Below are 18,775 nucleotides of genomic sequence, written 5' to 3' on the forward strand. Positions count from 1 at the left end.
TGCTTCCAGGTTTCCCATGATGGTCTAGCTTCAATGAACTCATGATTTCAACCGTATATAAAAAGATTTTGACAAGTGTTTGATAGAATTTCTACAATGTTCGTATAATACGTTATATTACCAATAATAGCCAATTATTTAAGGTATTATAAATATATATGAATAAACTTGACTTACGAAATTTCTAGTCTGTTCATAGATGTACTGTTAAAAAAGAAAAGAAAACAATAGGGGAAGTTTTTAAAAATCCATGTTAGTAATAATTAACTATGGAAGGTTCTTTGATTGCTAAACAAAATTTATCAATTAAATTTCACCTAGTTATTGACTGACTGACTTCAGCCTCTTCAATATTCACCCATGTGACATCTTACTTATTAATTTTGCATTGAAAACTCAATTTCAGTCTGATTTCTATTCGCTATGCCTTGTTAGCCAGTAATTTTCGTTAGAATTGTATATTTAAATAAAGTAAGATCAGAAAGGGGGCAGTCTTCATAGGTAGCAGATACATTTTTTGATAAATGACATGGAGTTATTTTAAGGAATGCATTTTAAAAAATTATCAGAATAAAAGCACCAATGATATTCCATTTCTACAGAAGGAATCGTTACCAAACGCTTCCGACCTAACTTGTGTATACAGAAAGAAAGTGTGATTGGCCTTTCTATGCAATGAAGACTGAGTGTTTATCAAATAATCTTTATTAATTATTTTCCGTCTTCTAATATTCATCATGTTGAGTGATTACACAACCACTTTTTAATTTCATTACCATCTCATTGCCGTCTTTATCTTGATTATAATTGCTGGTAATAACAAAGTCAACTGTTCCACTCTGCATTACTACCTTCCAACACATAAATACACATCTTGTATTCATACATTCATACATTTTATGCCACTGTTCTTCTCATAACTATGGTTCTTTCGGGTATATTTGAATATTTATCCAAACTTTACAAATTAAAGTATTTAGAGCAATTAGTCCCTTTGATAAATTTCGATAGTGTAATAAGATGAAGAATATCAGAACTATATGATATATTAGCGCAATACGTTTCGAACAATCTGATCATACATAAACTTGTTAAGAACATTTATATATAAAAATAAAAGGTCAACTAGACTGGAAATGGGGGGGTCAGAGTAGACAAGAATAATAATAGTAAATAAATAATGTGAAAATAATTTGACACCTAATCACTCTGGATAATAAGCATATATTACCAGAGTAGGTTCAAGGTGAGAACAAACTGCTTTTGAATACACAAAGGGGGTTTGAATTTTCGTATGGCTAAGGCTTCAATAAACCTTGGTATACGCTCTTTTACACTTTTATACAACAGCACAAAAGCCGAGTTAAGATCAATCTTATGACCGGTTTCGATTACATGTTTGGCAATAGAGAATGATGGATGTTTATCCTCTACTCTTAATGGGTCATTTGATTCTATATGTTTCTGCAACCATTTTGGTACATTCAATTAGTATTGTTTGTTTGAATCTTCCCATCGATGTGTTAGGACTGCAACTGGTCAGTCTCTAATTGGCATATGTGCATACTGTGCGTATTGCCTCGATATAGCCTAAATTCATAAGCATGGTAAACAGAGATGGATAGTGGCTAGCAGTGGAATCCAGGACGCGCGTTTCGTCCTATTTGGGACTCGTCAGCTGGATATACCTACATTTCAGAGTTGACTTTCACTCTGGGACTCGAACCCAGTAACCTCGCTTCGAACGCCATTGCGTTATCCACTCGGCCACTGAGTCCTTGGTACATGTTCACACACACTAATTTTCAGATCACGATTGCTCCTCCCTATGTATGTGTGACCACACATACATTTAAATTGGTAAATGCAGTGGGATGTGACACTATCGTTTTAATGTCTTTTAAGTTTTGAATGAAGCATGGACCTCGTTCTTTCTTTGATAATGACCTTCGCCGCACAATACGTTTTGTTGATGAGTGACTTAAGCCTTTGTTTCAATAAAAGGCTATTTAAATCACCTCTAAGTGGTAAGGTGATGTAGACAGGCTTTTTTTCCACCAAGGCTACAGTAGGTCTCACTGTGCCATAAACTTTCCATCTATTGATAAATTTAGGTGGATAACCATTCCCCATTAATGTGTTGTTTAACAACCCAACATCTTCATCAATAGCGTCATTTGTGCAAAAATATATATAAATGTTCTTAACAAGTATGTGTGTGATCAGATTGTTCGAAATGTATTGCGCTAATATATCACATAGTTCTAATAATCTTCATCTTCTTATTACATTATCGAAATAAATTGATAGGTTTAGGATGCTCCACATGTTCCCAAGTGATTAAAATACAAATAGAATCCAAACTCTTTTAATACAGCCTACTAGTTTAATAACAAATAATTCAATCTACCGTGTGTAATGAGTTATAATTAGTGGAAACAGCTGTTAACTCTTCTAATTCAATCTCTTTTGTCTAATTACGTAACAAGTTTGTTAGATATCACTGAATATAACTGTACAAAAAATCTTTGGATTTTGTAGGGTATGTCATGATTATAGATAGACGATGACATTTTATTTGTGTGACTTACATGGACCATACAAAATTACATTTATATTACGTAAGTGAATCAAAAAGCACTTTAAGTACATTAAAGGAGGAGAAAATTATTCAGTAAATATAATGAAGGTTTAATGTTAGATTATCGTTAATAATCTACATTAATGTATGACGGAGATGTTTAAAGTAAAAACAGATTTTCATTAGTGGAGATTTCTTTCTTAAACATTGTACAAGAATATTGTTTCGACCCCGGAAATGGGGTCTTGGATATGCATCACTGAGGTATCTCATAGTAAGACAGAACAGCTGTGTTGTTCTTAGTAGCTCTCAATAGTTATTTAGATGGGATTGGTTCATGATTTAAACTATGAGAAAGTATTTATAAATTAGTAAGTTATGAGTAAAACAGAACGATAACTGAATAATAAGTCTGACTAGAAAATATGTTAAACATAAGTTTGAAAGCTGCACAGGAGATATGCTGAAGAAGGTATAAGCATCATTTATGACCATAGTTATAACTTTGGAAAACGACTTAAGATATTCAGTCAACTTTAACCATTAATTTAATTCAATTATGGAAAGAAATTATGACATTTATAGATGTTTTACACGCAAGAAGAGAGTTTATATTGTAACTGGAAGATGATGAATTTCCATTTCAGCAGTTGAATTCACGAGTCTATCTAAGATAGACCACCACTCAAAACCTGGAGTCACTGGATCGCCGTTTTATACCAGTGTGGGACTAATCAGCAGCGCGCATCCACGATTCCAAACATGGAACTTGAACTCAGGACCTCCGATCCCTCCGATCTCGCGCGCGAACGCCTAATCTCTAGACCACTGGGCCAGCATCCAACGGTGTTAATGTTCACTGATAATAACCATATGCTCACTAGTGACTAAATTCAAGATGGATTTCCTAGAGTTCTATTGAAAAGCCGTGACCAGTGCAGTTCAATCCGTGTCGGGTGGAGACAGTTATACACCTCAGACAACGGACGAAGGGTTGTGCAAGATCATGGATCGATCTAAGTTTAATATTAACACCGTTGGGCACCGGCTTAGACTGACTCGTGAATTCAACTGTTAAAATAATATAATATCCACAAATCCTCATATTGAGATTTTTTTTCAACAAATAGAGTAAACCAGTCTATTTTCTAACCTCATCAAGTTTAAAAATCCTCCGCAGAATAAAACGTAGAATAATAAATTCATGTTACAAGAACTGGTTTAACTGTACATGAACAGTTTCTGATATATTGTTGAAGGAAAAGTCATGATTAATTCAGATTCCATGATTGTAACCAAAATTAAGATATATACTAAACTGTAGTGTAATTAAATTATGGGGAGTCTGATTTTCAAGGACTATATGATTAGGGGGTTTTTGTGGAGATTTTTAGTAATTTTTTATAAATGGTGCTGAGGAGTCCCACAGTAGGACGAAACGGCCGTCTAGTGCTTCAAAGTTTTCCATGGTGGTCTAGCTTCAATTGACTCATGTTCTCAACTATATATAAAAGATTATGTGATTAGTTTCCCAGAATGAAGTAAAGCTGAAACCTCATTGTATTTATCCTATACTAGTCAATTATTTGTGAACTGCCGACTGAAAGTCCGTTTACATCGATTGATTATTTCGATGTACAAATGCGTGTTTTCATCTTCTGCACAGATTTAAACAAAACAAGAACGACAGTATTTGCAGAATATAATGGATTCACTGTATTTATTTGCTTTCTCTTCAACTTTATACATATAAGGTAATGGGTTTAATTATTTCTAATTATTAATGAAATGTTAAAGTGATTTGTTATTCAATACATGAATAAATTGTGTGCAGTGTGAATAATTATTCATTGTATAACACTCCTCCTTGAACTTTTCCGGTGAATATAGCTTTGTGACTCTGTGGTATATAGTTTTCACCAAACCATGTTTATAGTCTATAAAGGAAAAGCTGTCGAAGTTTATGTATTCTCCGCCCCAGGCTTCCTTTCAATGCATATACCTGATACATTAACAAATTTCATCATTACCTCTAAAAATACTTAAGTTGGAGACATGAAAGGCAGCTTTCATTTCATTTTCCACGATAGTTCGAGGGAATGAAATGAATTCATTGTATTCTGTAAAAACTGTCGTTATTTATTTAATATTACTTTTCTGTTTGAAATTTTTAAGTAGTGTAAATTCACAGTATAACATGGAATCGAGTTCTAAAAGACATAAACTCCAGGGCAGAGACAGCTTATCCATAGATAACTATGTAGAATTCATTCAGTATAAACAATTTCATACAAATACTACAGTGAAACATTCTATACAAATGTAGGACCATCAAAGCAATTGTTTGTGGTTTGCTGTTCCTATAACCTTTTATGATCTTACCTATTGACAGTAATGAGGTTATTAGAGTAGATTAAGCTAAGCAGATTATTTAATTAGAGTAGAAGTACCACATTTATCATATATTTGTCCATATGTTGATATTATCGTGATTGTTTTTTTTAAAATATTGAAATAGAATATAAGTAGATGCATCATTTATCATAAAATTTTGTTATGCAATCAGATCTTAACTGAAACGAAGTTGAATAAATAATCATGTTGTTTCATTAATAAGTTGAAAATTTACTCTTTGGACTGACGTCTGGCTGAAAACAAGAAAGTATTGAACAGATATTTCATCCTGGGTTGTAACTCTACAGGAAAGCTAATACCACGACTCCATTAGAAATCAAGGTGAGGACTTTCAGGCTTCATGACAAGTGCTGAAATTTCAAACCACTGAATTATCAACAAATGTATTATATTTCTACCGATTTACAATGATAATTTTCACAATATTCTTTGGAAACAATCACTGATACACACACAATAAGTACAATTGTATTGATAGATCAATACTGATATTATTTCCAAATAATGGCCTGAGTAGTATCTGAATTCCAAATGATGATGAAGGTGAATAAGTATGCTTGAAAGAATAACAGTGAAATACTGAAAGAAATATTGAAGTTTTATGTTCAAGAAGTTGAATGCTTTGTTGTAAAACATTCGATCTAGATATCCACATCATTTACAACGCTCAATAGATCTTGCTCTATCTAACTATTTCCTGTTTCTAAAAGTTAAAAACAAAATTTAAAACTGAGGCACTTTCTTAATATTGATTATAACTAAGCCTGATGAAAGCATTATTAATTGTAGTAAGTGATTAAATAATCATTGTCGTAAGAAAAGCATCTCACCCACTTACCGGTTCTTGAAGTTGCATCTCATCACCAGTTTTGTCCGTTTCACTACATGGAGAATAAACAGTACATTGATCGTATGCTCCACTAGGTGTTGGAATAATCAGCAGTTGTTCTATTGCACCCTAAAAAATTAAGAAAAAGATAAACTTTATTACTTACAATAGTTATTTTATCAAGAACTGACAATGATTATTGAAGTAATAAGTAACAGAACTGTGAATAAAAGTTTTGATCTAAGTTGAAACTCTTGACCAAATTCTTCAACACTCCATAGTGTATCAAATTCAAGACCTCTAGAACACTATGGAACCTTTCAGCTTTTCTTTTTAAGCCTATGCATGAAGTAGATAAATTTTGTTCACTGTTATTATTGTTAAGCGTGATTTAGTTGAATCTACAAGCTTTATCTGATTAATAAAAATCTAGGAAGTCGATCTTGACATATGATTCTTATGTAATAAATGATCTTATATAGTTGAGATCATGAGTCAATTGAAGATAGACCACCATGGAAAACCTGGAAGCACTGGAAGCGCCTACCACTGCTCTGGCGCGAGACTGGTAGGTCCTGGGTCCGAATCTCTCGAGGCGGGATCATGGATGCGCACTGCTGAGGAGTCCCACAATAGGACGAAACGGCCGTCCAATGCTTCCAGGTTTTTAATGGTGGTCTAACACTAATCGGTCCGTAATTTCAATAAAAAATGTGATTTTATTTAAAAACTTGGCCAAAAAAAGTTACTAAGTACATTTCAAATTAATTGAACTACTCACAGAAAAACTGGCTGATCCTGTCTTATCTTGTAGAATATAAAGCATTCCTTTACCAAATTTCAAGTTTTCAGTTAATGAACGATTTAACAATTTTGATGTAATAACTTTACAGTCAATAATTAATGTGACTGAATCCCCTTTAATACTTAATGCAATTCTATGCCATCTAGAAATTGAAAATAAAATGAAAATTAAAAGTTATTGCAAAGTTTTTTTTGAGAAAAGAAGTTATTTCTAATTATTGATTACAATTAAATGCGATGATTCCTACAGTGGTACTACGTTGTAAGGTTGAACATGTCCAACGCTGACAATCACCTTGAAGTCTTTATGGTCCCCACTATTCGACGAGTTAGTAAATCGTTAAAATAACTCACTTCTAATCTATGAACACATAGAATTATCCATCACTCATACCACAAATAGACCTGAAGTCATTGATATAAAGCCCCAACAGTACCTTTCGATCTATAGCCAGCAACTTGTAAAGCGTCACAATTATGGCTTTTTAAAACACATAGTTACCTTTTAATTCATTTCAAAGACGACTATATCTTTATTTGTGTGAACAAAAGCAAAGTCAAGTTCTTTTAAAAAAAACAGTTGAGAGAAGTTACGTTAACCAAATTTAAATCTTCTACTTGAAATCCAATGAGAGTTTAATTGAATGTCACAATGTACACGTTCAGTTAAATAACGCTATCCACCTGTAAACCGATTTAAAAACTCAATTGTTGTGATGTGTGATGTTCAAAATCTGAGACTGTTACACGGTGTGCTAAACTATAACCTCCCAACTAATTACATGAGCAAGAACTCAAGAGAGAACGAGAAAGTGTATTAGACTATCGAATGAAATCTCATTTACACATATGCCACTCTATCTTTAGAAAATTAACTCATTTACCCCAATGAAATGCACTTAACCTTTGGGTCACTTCTGATTGTTATTGATTGATCTTTCGCTACTTCTGATTACCTCTCCATATCATCTGTTGTCACTTGTTTCTTTTTATTACGTTTAATATTGAACTCATTTGTCGAACCAATTGTTGAATTCAATTCTTTATAATGTATGTTTTTCCCCTTATACATAATATCAATATATGAGTAACAATTTTGTGGGCAGGTAGTTTAATTTCATGATGTTTTGTAGCGAAATAAGGATGCAAACGTATTGAGTCGATGTGCTAGTTCTTTTCGTTTAAAGTTTTTGTAATTAAACTTGTACTAGATAACTTGTATTTTGTTCTAAGGTTCAATAAATCTAAGGATTTATGGAAGTAATCACTCAAATCATATGCCAATTACATTTACACTATTTCTTCGACAGTGATCTAACATCAATATGAAATTCAAGCATTTTGTTTTCTTAAAAGTTATGTTATGAAATTGATAATCCATCATAAGTGATCACAGTGTTAAAAATGGTTTGGTCGATTTCCAGTCCACTAGTATGTTATTTTGAATGACTGTTCTAATGTTTATGTTTATTATGTGTAAACGAAGCTTACAGTAAAGCATTCTTCCCGTATTTCACGTCTTTTTTTCCGTGTTTAAGCTACTGTGTAGATTTAACCTGAAGTTATTAGAAGAGATTATGAAACGTATTCCAGCGTTCAGTCAGAAGATTAATCACAAGGTTTATTTAGTAAATGGTCAGCTAAAATTGTGGAGAAAACTCTAATTGACTAACTATACAAAAGTAATGCCATACATATTGTCTATCCGAATTACCCTGCCTAGATAAAGTATATAGATGATTTGTAAGTGCAGTTATTCAGGAAAATGAATTACATATTCAATCGTCTTTATAATTTGCTTATATGATTTGGTCAAATGTTCGACGTGAATACAATGGTCGATCTGTAAACCCAACCATACCAAATTTTCTTAGTCGTTTATACAGTCGTTTTGTCCGATAAATTTTGATGTGTTGTTGAATTAAAATGTTCTTTATTAGATAAAGGTGAATATATTTAGTCATACCGTCCGCTGAAATGTTGTGTTTACAGATCTAACTACTGATAAATGTTTTAGTATTATAGTAAACTTGCAATACATTTCTACCCTCGTTTGAATATGGATTCAGGAAAATTTTAGAAAGCTCCAACCTAAAGATCATTATAATTTTTAATCCAAGTTGATTGATTAAGATCTTTGATTGTGGCGTATCTGTGTAGATTGAATACGATAAATTTGTCAAGAAATTCATTATAACAAAATTGATTGATTCATCATATACCGTCTGTCTTTTGTAAAGTAAAGAAGCATCTAACAACCTCGGTAATTTATTAAAATATTTTTTTATAAATTCAAAAAAGTGATCAATTAAAACCTACTTACCTTAGATCATTCAGTTTGACATTTAGGAATTCCACTATAGACGATGAATCCCCAGATAAATAATAATGCAAAGCTATATTATTTCCAACTGACATAGCCAATTGACTTTCCCCATTTTCATCTATTACATCAAATATCTTTTGAATTTGTTCATGCTTCAATCGTACAGTAGTAAGAATAGAAAAATCCTGAGGAAATGTAGCTACATTAAAAATTGTGGAGAGAAAATAAACCAAGACTTCAGTTGACTAGATGTATTTGTTTCTTTAGTATAAATAGAATTTTTATGTAGAGTAGACCATCTAATTGTTGACTATACTCTAATCACTTACCGGTTGATCATATTTTTCTTATATAATCTTACTGGATCATATAAGTCGTTAATATTTCTATATACACTATCAACTCCTACATTCTTTATGATTCATAATTAATATCCTAACACTTCATATTTTGTACACACTAAATTGATTGTCCTATTGATTATTTACTCTAAACTCTTATAAGAAGATCTTAGATGATGATGATGATGATGATGATGATGATGATGATATTTAATACATTGTGATCAGAATGTGTAAAGTTGTTTACTCTGTTTTCCATTCTATTCCTCTTATAGCTATTTAAATTGACTATTTACTTTGAAAGATCAGAGACTTAGTGAATTCAGCCAATTTCATAACAACGGGAGCCACAGTTGGAGGTCGTCACATGATTACTTTAATTTTATTATTATTATTATCATCAGAATTTAATAATTTTCGGAATGGTGTTCGATGTTGTTATTGATTCGTTTCATGTTTTTAAGGACTGAGGTTTACGAGTGTTACTTCGTATGGCCTTGTTAACAATAACTATATTATTTGAAAATGGTCTAAGGAAATTCAATTTACTTGTCATCGTCTAATGATCTGTAGCATAATTTCAAAGGACTTGGTTACAACCAAATCAATCTGGTATTATTAGAATGAGCTTAAAGTTTACATTATCTAATCCAATGACAGATCTTCAAGATCAGATTTTGTGATTGAAAACTATTGGTAAATCGAAACAAAACAACTTTATTTAATAAACCTTGGTATAGATAAACGTATTTCTAAATTTCAAAATAGCTGTTGAGTCTAAATTAATGGTAGCCGATATCGTGTTTCCAATCTCTTGGTGCTTAAATAAATAATTCTATGAGTCCAATCGCAATTTGATCACTGGTATGAGTGACTTGAGTCGCTAGGCTAAACAATACTAAACCGTTAAGTCTTAAGTAATCAATCTGTTTTTAAAATTATATTTTCCGTAATAGTTCATTTGTGAAAATATCCTAATTGTAATGTTTGCAGTGTCGGTTCGAATCCTATTAGTAATATTATTTCTCTCAAAAACTTACTTACCAACATTACAAAAATGAAGTCTGGGGCTGTGTGCTGGATGTCACTAATAACGATATATATATATATATATATATATATATATATATATATATATATATATATATATCAAACTTGGTATTCAATGATTTGGCACCAAGTTCTGGTGAATCATTATAAACCTTTTGGGAATTTATGTATATGATTAATATAACCAGAATTAAAACTTTCTATATACTGCACATTTCTGTACTGCTGATCATGTAAAAATTTCCCTTATATGTGTATCTATCAGTAATACAATATGATCTATGTTTGTTTTTGTATGTATTTCTATATGTGACTTACCGTATTGACTAGAATTTTCAAGTCTAACTGTCAATACATAGAAGATTTGTAAACAAATCCTAACAAAATTAATCTTTATTTAACAGTAAATGAAGAGAGAAACAACTTTAAATAAGATATTTTGTTGAATAGAATAGAAGGTGTTTCCTTTAATTAGTAATACATATTTGGTTATATGCTATATTGGTCAATGGTTGAAATAATATGAAACTGTGATCGGTTATTCAGATATATTTTTAAAAAAAAGTGATTTATTGTGAATCATCAGAAGATTAATTTAGTGTTATACATTTTATTTCCATCATGTTTAAGTACTTCATTTCGTCACTACATCTCATTATATCTTCTGGGATTTAAATGTAGGTATGTGATGTGCACTACTTATGCGGAAAGACATAAGTAGTAAGTAGTGGGAATCGAAAGTAGGATTATTACCAGCAGAGGAGTGAAATAAAGAGAAGAGGTAAGACAATAAAAGGTAATTAAAACAACAACAGGATCGGGAGAATGATGAAGTATGTAGAGGACAACTCAAGGAAGATATGCAAATGTCATATTCAGTGTATGATTTCCATAGTATATAAAATCACTATTTGGTTTTGCATCAAATGATGAAATAGTTTTTATGTGTGATTGGTAAGCAAGTATGGCTGTTTATCGCTTATCTTGTTCACTGTCTATTTGAATCCATTTAGAGACTAGTAGTCTAAATTTTTGTATAGCGAACTTCAGCGCATGTGAATGTCCGAAATATGTGTATCCTAAGCACATCAGTATTTCGACTTTCGATACGACGTTCTTAGGTTGAGACGAAGCATACCAAGTTAAATGAAATTTATATCTCATTGAAGTTAAAATGATGCCATTCTCTTAATTCTAGACTATAATATTAGTTGTTGAGTGTTTTTATCTTCTGAAATTTATGTAAGAAAATTAACAGTTCGTTTATATAAATCACTCATCATGTTGATTGTTACAAATTTGAATAAACTCATACAATCGCAGTGTACTTCAAATTATTATGAAATCACATTGAAACCATGAACCGATATAAGTTAGAACACTATTAAAAACCTTGGAGCACTGAACAACCGTTCGTCCTATTATGGAGCTATCCAGCAATGTGCATCCCTGACCTCACACACAGGAATGTAACGCAGGACTTTCGGTCTTGCGTGTAGACGCTTAACCTGTGGACCAATGAGCTGACACACGACAGCGTTAATATCTAATTACAATCAATCCATGACATGCACGAGGAAATATGTCCATAAAACAACAAATATAAAAAGATCATAAGCCGAACAGTCACAGTATCAATGTTATAGGGAATAAATTGAATTGACTAGTTTTATATTCAAAGAAAGGAACCATTTTGAAAGGAAGTTACTAATTTATTTTGTCCAACCAATTATTTAGACACTTTAAAAGGTTATGTTATTGACAATAGACTTAAGGTTAAAAAGAATCCATTGGCCTTTCAAATTTCTGCATATTTCTTTTGGAAGCATAAATTTTACCTACCACATTCTTTTATCCAATCTACAGTCTGAATCATTCTAAACGAATATATCTGTAATAATGCCTAATAATCTGATATTTTAAGATTAAGAAACAGTAAAATGTACGTAAAAGATTTACATTTTCTTTGTATATATATATATATATATATATATATATATATATAAACAAAGAGGTTTGGATGCGGATGTGAAAGCAAGGATTAGCAAAACAAGGGCATCATTTCCACAATTGAAAAACATATGGAAATCAAGACAACTGTCGGCTAACATCAAATTTAGAATTTTCAGTACGAACTTCGAGACAGTTCTACTGTACAGAGCTAAAACTTGGAGAACTACCACAACTATCATCAAAAAGGTACGAGTATTTGTAAACAATTGTCTAAGCAAGATACTCAATGTTCGTTGACGGGATACCATCAGCAACAGGCTACTGTGATAGTGAACAAACCAGCTTCCAACTGAACAGGAAACTAGGAAAAGACGATGGAAGTGGATAGGACATACATTAGGGAACTCATCAAACCACATCATAAATCAAGCCCCAACTTGAAATCCTGAAGAGAAACGGAAAGAGAAAAACCAAAGAACATACTGTGTTGAGAATTGATAGCAGACATGAAAAGGATGATTAGAAACTGGAAACAACTGAAAAGGACTGCTCCGGACTTAACTGAGAAATATAATTCACCGCTGAACTATGTATTTGTTTTATTCTTTACAGATATATAAAGTATTTTTCGTGATAAAACTATAAATTTATCAGAGATTCTGTCAAATGAATTTTTAGAAAAAAACAACCAAATAAACCACCTACCTGGGAATGCTTTCTCTGCTGGTAACTTCAGTTTATCTCCTCGATGATATGAATAAGCAGTATTTGGATTTTCTATTAATGATGATGGACAAAATCCATATTGACGTGTAACTTCATAATTATCCAATTTATCAATTTCAACAATTTGTAATAAATCGATAATATCTGTACAATTATTAAAAGAAAATATTGTTAATTGGTTAATTTTTTACAAAAAAATTGAAACAACTTAAAATCGATTTTTCCAAGTTAATAAAGTATAGATATCAGAAAGGGTTTTTGTGGATAGTACAGTACTTTTAATAGTTAAGCTGAAGAGTCGATTGAAGCTAGATCACTATGGAAAACCTGGAAGCACTGGACGGCCCTTTCGTCCCAGTGTGAGACTCCTCAACAGTGCCGTCCAGTGCTTCTAGGTAAGCGTATGTGTGATCGTTTCTTATCTTACTCATCATATATCTGCAACCTATTTTTGTTCAACTACAGATATTGAGTAACTCTTGGCTAAATCGAGTTGGCTAACATGCCTTCCCCACTCCGTTCGCCTTCGCTCTCCTCTTCTCTTCCTTCGTTCCATCTCTCTGATTGTCTGTTCTGATCAACGATTGTACGAAATATACGTATTCAAGAATTCATTCTCGTATTTAACTTATTTAATTCCCTATGCACTATCTGGATTTAAGTCGATGATTATATACGAGGTTTGGCGACATGTATATTTTAATAACAATCAACATACGACTAAATTGAAGTCAGATACAGGACCATAAAATTCTATTCACAGATATCAAAATGAGTTACTTGTTCTTAATACCTAGATCAGTTATGTAGTTCATTTAGAATTGATCTGTTTTTTTCTTCTATCTCCTGTTCTATTAGGGAGTTGTTCGTGGAGATTTGTAGTAATTTTTATATATAGTTGAGACCATGAGTCAATTGAAGCTAGACCACCATGAAAAACCTGGACGGCCGTTTCGTCCTATTGTGGGACTCCTCAACAGTGCGAATCCACGATCCCGCCTCGCGAGATTCGAAACCAGGACCTACAAGTCTCGCGCGCGAGCACTTAACCGATAGATCACTGAACCGGCCGGCATCGAACGGTGTTAATGTCTAACTTCAACCAATCCACGAAGCTGAGCAACCATTCACCAATTGTCTTCAGTGAGTTGATATCTCCCAACAAACCTGGTTGAACTCCACAGGTTACTGCTTCTCACTAGAACTCCTATTCTATTAGTTAGATGAAATCACAAAATTTAGTATCTTATCAAATAAAAATTTTTCAATCAATAAAATGACTATTGAATGGAAATTCTCTAAGTGGTAGACAAGATTATTATTATTGTTTTTCTACCGATATCTATAATGCAACCTGTTGTTTACTAAATATCCTAAAGTTAACAGTCCATCTGTTTAAAAATAAACCTGTCTGTAAATAAGGCACAGATTAATCTTAGTGGTTAAATTATTATATATATACATGATGGAAGCAATTATCACTTCCCCTTATTAATTCTTTTATTTCGGTATACACATCCAATCTGTTTTAATGCATTTTAAAGCCAGACAATTATTGATTAAGTGCTTGGTCATATTTTAGAGAAAATATATTTTAGAAATATTTGCATAGAAATTAGTATTATCTAGAAGCCTACTGAAAGTACCTAATCATCTGATAGGTGTTTCATCTTGGTTTCTATAGTGAAATCCTAGAATTTTATCAGTTTAATTATAACAATATATGATCATTAACAAGTGTTTTTGAGATGGATGGCACAAAGTTCATATCACATGTAATAAACTTTGAAATCGATTTCATGATAAGTGATCACACTATCTTTAGGAATCGAACCATTATATTTTGTCTCACTTCTCACTATAGAATATTTTATTTTTGGATTCCATCTCATCTGGGAGCACGTTTGTATACTGTTTAAGAATCTCATACTTAAATGGAACACTTATCAGTATACTCATGCTTGTTTTCAATAATAATATTTATTGGTGGTCTATAATCATATGTACTCATAAAACACATTATTCAATTTCGTCTTCATAACCATCACCAAAATAATATTAGTATTGGGGAGTTTGTGGAGATTGTATAATTGTCATAGTTTAAATCAAGAACTGATCCTAGCTACATCATCAATGGAAAAACCAATCAGAACTGAACAGCTGGTTCGTCCTATCTTGCAACCGCTCAGCGACGCACAACCATAACATTAGATCCGGGACTCGAACCCGTGACCTTTGGTATCTCTTTAGACCAATGAGTCGGGATTCAATGGTACACATGTCTAATGTGAGTCAATTCACGGTGATTTGTAATCATTTTCCATTGCTTGGAGAGGATAATTGTTTCACGTCTTACATGGTTGCACTTCACTGGTCAGGGCTTCTCACTAGGACTCCACGAGTTTCATCTTGAAGCTAGGGGCTAAGGGCTTGTGTTTGAGACCGAAGGTCATAGATTCGATTCCCAGTGGTGGATTCGTTGATATACCTTTCAAAGTAGTCCTATAATAGAACGAAACGATCATCCAGTGTTTCCAGATTTTAAATGATGATCTAGCTAATATCAGTTTATGATAAAAATAATAATCTATTTAATAAATAATCACTACTACTTTGCTGTTAATTAATAGTAGTTTCTTGACAATTTCAACCGCAAACACATGAATACCATCAAAAACAAAGTAATATACTTCTTGTTATATATGAACGAATTGAAAGTAAACGAATACATGGTATTTCAAATTTTAATGTTTTTTTTTTCAATTTCATGAACACGGACAAAAAAGATAAATTGGGACAAAGAATGGGAGAGAGAGAGAGAAAAGGGAAAATAGGGAACTAAATTCCTTTTGTAATAAAAGGAATACTTCATTCTAGTTGTTAAGGAAATTAATGGACGAAGCTAATCAATACTATGAAATCTGAAAGTAATATGTAAATCATATACGTAAAATAAGACATTTCATTTATGTATATGTATAGGTGTGTACCGTGAATTTAAATGTCATGAATTCAACATTACACCATTTATGTACAACATGATTAAATTATTAAAGAGATATACATATGAAACAATAATAACAAACTACTTATTGCTAAACAGAGATGGATTAAGGCTATATTGAGGCAATACGCACAGTATGCATAAATGCCAATTAGAGACTGACCAGTCGCAGTCCTAACACATCGATGGGAAGACTCAAACATACAATACTAAATGAATTTAAACTATTTATTGTTTAAATTCACTTCGTATTGTTTGTTTGAATCTTCCCATTAATGTTTAGGATTGCAATGGATCAGTCTCTTATTGGTATATATGCTTATTTCCCTTATAATACTTATTGTTTAGTTATTCTCTCTCTATCTACCATTTTTATACAGCTCACTTATGTTAGATTCTTTATATTCCTTTATATTTTGATATTTTCTTTTTTAGGACATGTAAGTAACATTTTTGACATGTGAACTAAAAGCCGAAAAAAAATGAATAGAGAGAAAAATGGCTACTTTTACCCTCCTACAATAGTTTACTAGATTCGATTTATAGGCGTCAGGAATATCATAGAATGTTTCTTTTACTTGTATACAAAATGAAATGTCGTACATATGTACATACATACATGATGTAAGTATATATTGAAGCGTATATATATTTGTATAATAAGATGTTTGGGTTCATATATATTATGTGTGTATACTGTGTTAGTGTAAGAACCTGTGACATTTGATTGGTTACAGCTAGATTTTGACATTTTTGGCTTGAACAAATGAAGTCCAAAAATTTAGTTAAAACATTTTTATTAAGAGATTGTATAGTCTACTTAAATAAGTAAATTTATGATCAACATAGTTTCCATTTTTTTGTAGGATACTTTAGTTTCTAAGTAAACTGTGAATTTAAATGATGTTCATTGGATAAATTCCGGTCGGTAAAGAAATTTGACATTGAAATCATACAATAGCTAAGATTATTGTTGATTAATTGGCCTTGTGGTTGGCCAAGGGAGGAGCAGGGGTTGGAGATATTTCTTCTGTACGCATAGCTCCGGTTTCTTCATCCTGATGGCTACTGCCTCAGCCGTTTGAAGGACTTTAAGCCTAACGAGCTTTGGCAAAAAATTACTGACCCTATAAATAATTGAAAAGGACTGGTTTATACTGGCACTATGATCTGTTTGTACTAAATGGGCCGAAATTTAGCTGTTTACTTTCTTCATCAGACCTTTGCTTAGCCAAGCTGAAAGGTATTCACGAGCAAATCAATTATATTAATTATCAGAAGGGGTTTTGTGGAGATTTAGTATGTTTCATAGTTGAAAGCATGGTCTAGCTTCAATTGACTAATGCTTTCAACTATGAAATCAGTTGTAATACTGTAACTGTTAATCGTGTCAATTAAATAAATAGTCAATTAAATAAATAATCCAAGTTTAGGGGTGAGAGGCAATGGATGGTAATCTTCGATCGTAGATTTTATTCTAGTTTGACCTGGTCAGCAAGTCGTGGTTATGGTCGCGATGAGATTGATGGTTTCCATAGGATTCGAACCAAGATCATCCACTTGTCTGTAGACATTTAACATGAAAGCAGTATAGATGATACTGAGTTACTTTGGGAAGTGACCTCATTTCAAATCAAACACTTCTAATAATTAGACAAACATGAAATTGTCTGCCCTTTACTGATCAATCAGTGTTAACAATTATCTTGCTTTTTTAGATCGGAAATTTACTGGTTCATCATAGAGTAAGCTATTAAATATACACTGACCAGAATCTGAAAACAAGGATAGTTTTCCTTAGTTTCAAGTTGTCTTTCGACTGATAGATAAGTTACATCGATAAATTTGTCTTGTGAGTTGATTCGTTTGGTTTCTATCACGGAACGACATTAACTAATCAATCACTGAAAACAAGAAAACCTTTATATAGCTATTTTGTGTGAGATCAGACATAGAACGTTCAATCCTTCTGTAAGTTCATGATCTTTACATTAGTGAGTTCCTACTCATTATTCTCCATTTTTAAATTCAATCAATTTGTGACTTGGTGTGATTTTTAACTAATGTCTTACAACAGGCTGATGCTCGATTTGATTAACTCTGTCAGTTACAGTTCGCTCATGCACAGTTTAAAAGAATACTTACTGAAATCCAATATTTGTGCCCATCCGATTATGTCAATATTTTTCGATGGTTTCACATAGTTTCTATCATAAAATGATATCGGTGGAAGAAGTCATGGAAAATATCTATCAGTACAATATAGTTTACGCATTTCATTCTACTTAATCCAATTAACCACATGCACCTACATCTCGCTGTTGATGTAAGTACAAAAAATACAAACACAAAGCTCAGTTATCACTCTGAATAAAACCCTATTACCTGAGTTCTATTAACCTTTAAATACTGTTTTCACTTGGTGAATTATACCATTTTAGATTTATTAACATTCGATCTATTGAGAAATGAAGTTTAAACATTTTTTTACGAAGAGCGTAAACCGATCTACGTTAGAGAACAACAGAAAATCCGGAAGCAGTGAACTTGCGTTTCTTTCTTTTACGGAACTTCTCAGCAGTGCGCACCCAAGTTCTCGCGACCGGGAATCAAGCCAGGAACTTTTGGTCTTGCACGTGAACTCTCAAACTGCAAACCAATGAGCTGATATCCATTAATACTGATCTTTACTTTATCCTTCGAAATATTCTTCTCTGTTATAATGTTTTCCTTGTAGTTTTTATAA

General features: G+C 32.2%; 1 protein-coding gene across 1 annotated transcript in view; it reads right to left on the minus strand.

The window, feature by feature from the left end:
- The window catches only part of Smp_123830 (putative collagen alpha-1(V) chain precursor), a gene marked incomplete at both ends in the record, with an annotated part of 48,505 nt that overhangs the window by 24,954 nt on the left and 4,776 nt on the right, over positions 1 to 18,775 (minus strand). The window contains 4 exons of the mRNA XM_018793164.1: positions 5,835 to 5,954; positions 6,607 to 6,772; positions 8,953 to 9,154; positions 13,005 to 13,169. Of these exons, the coding sequence (XP_018647704.1) occupies positions 5,835 to 5,954; positions 6,607 to 6,772; positions 8,953 to 9,154; positions 13,005 to 13,169 (653 nt within the window). The remainder of the gene's footprint in view (positions 1 to 5,834; positions 5,955 to 6,606; positions 6,773 to 8,952; positions 9,155 to 13,004; positions 13,170 to 18,775) is intronic.

Source organism: Schistosoma mansoni, chromosome 1, assembly GCF_000237925.1.
Source record: "Schistosoma mansoni strain Puerto Rico chromosome 1, complete genome".
Classification (NCBI taxonomy): Eukaryota; Metazoa; Platyhelminthes; class Trematoda; order Strigeidida; family Schistosomatidae; genus Schistosoma; species Schistosoma mansoni.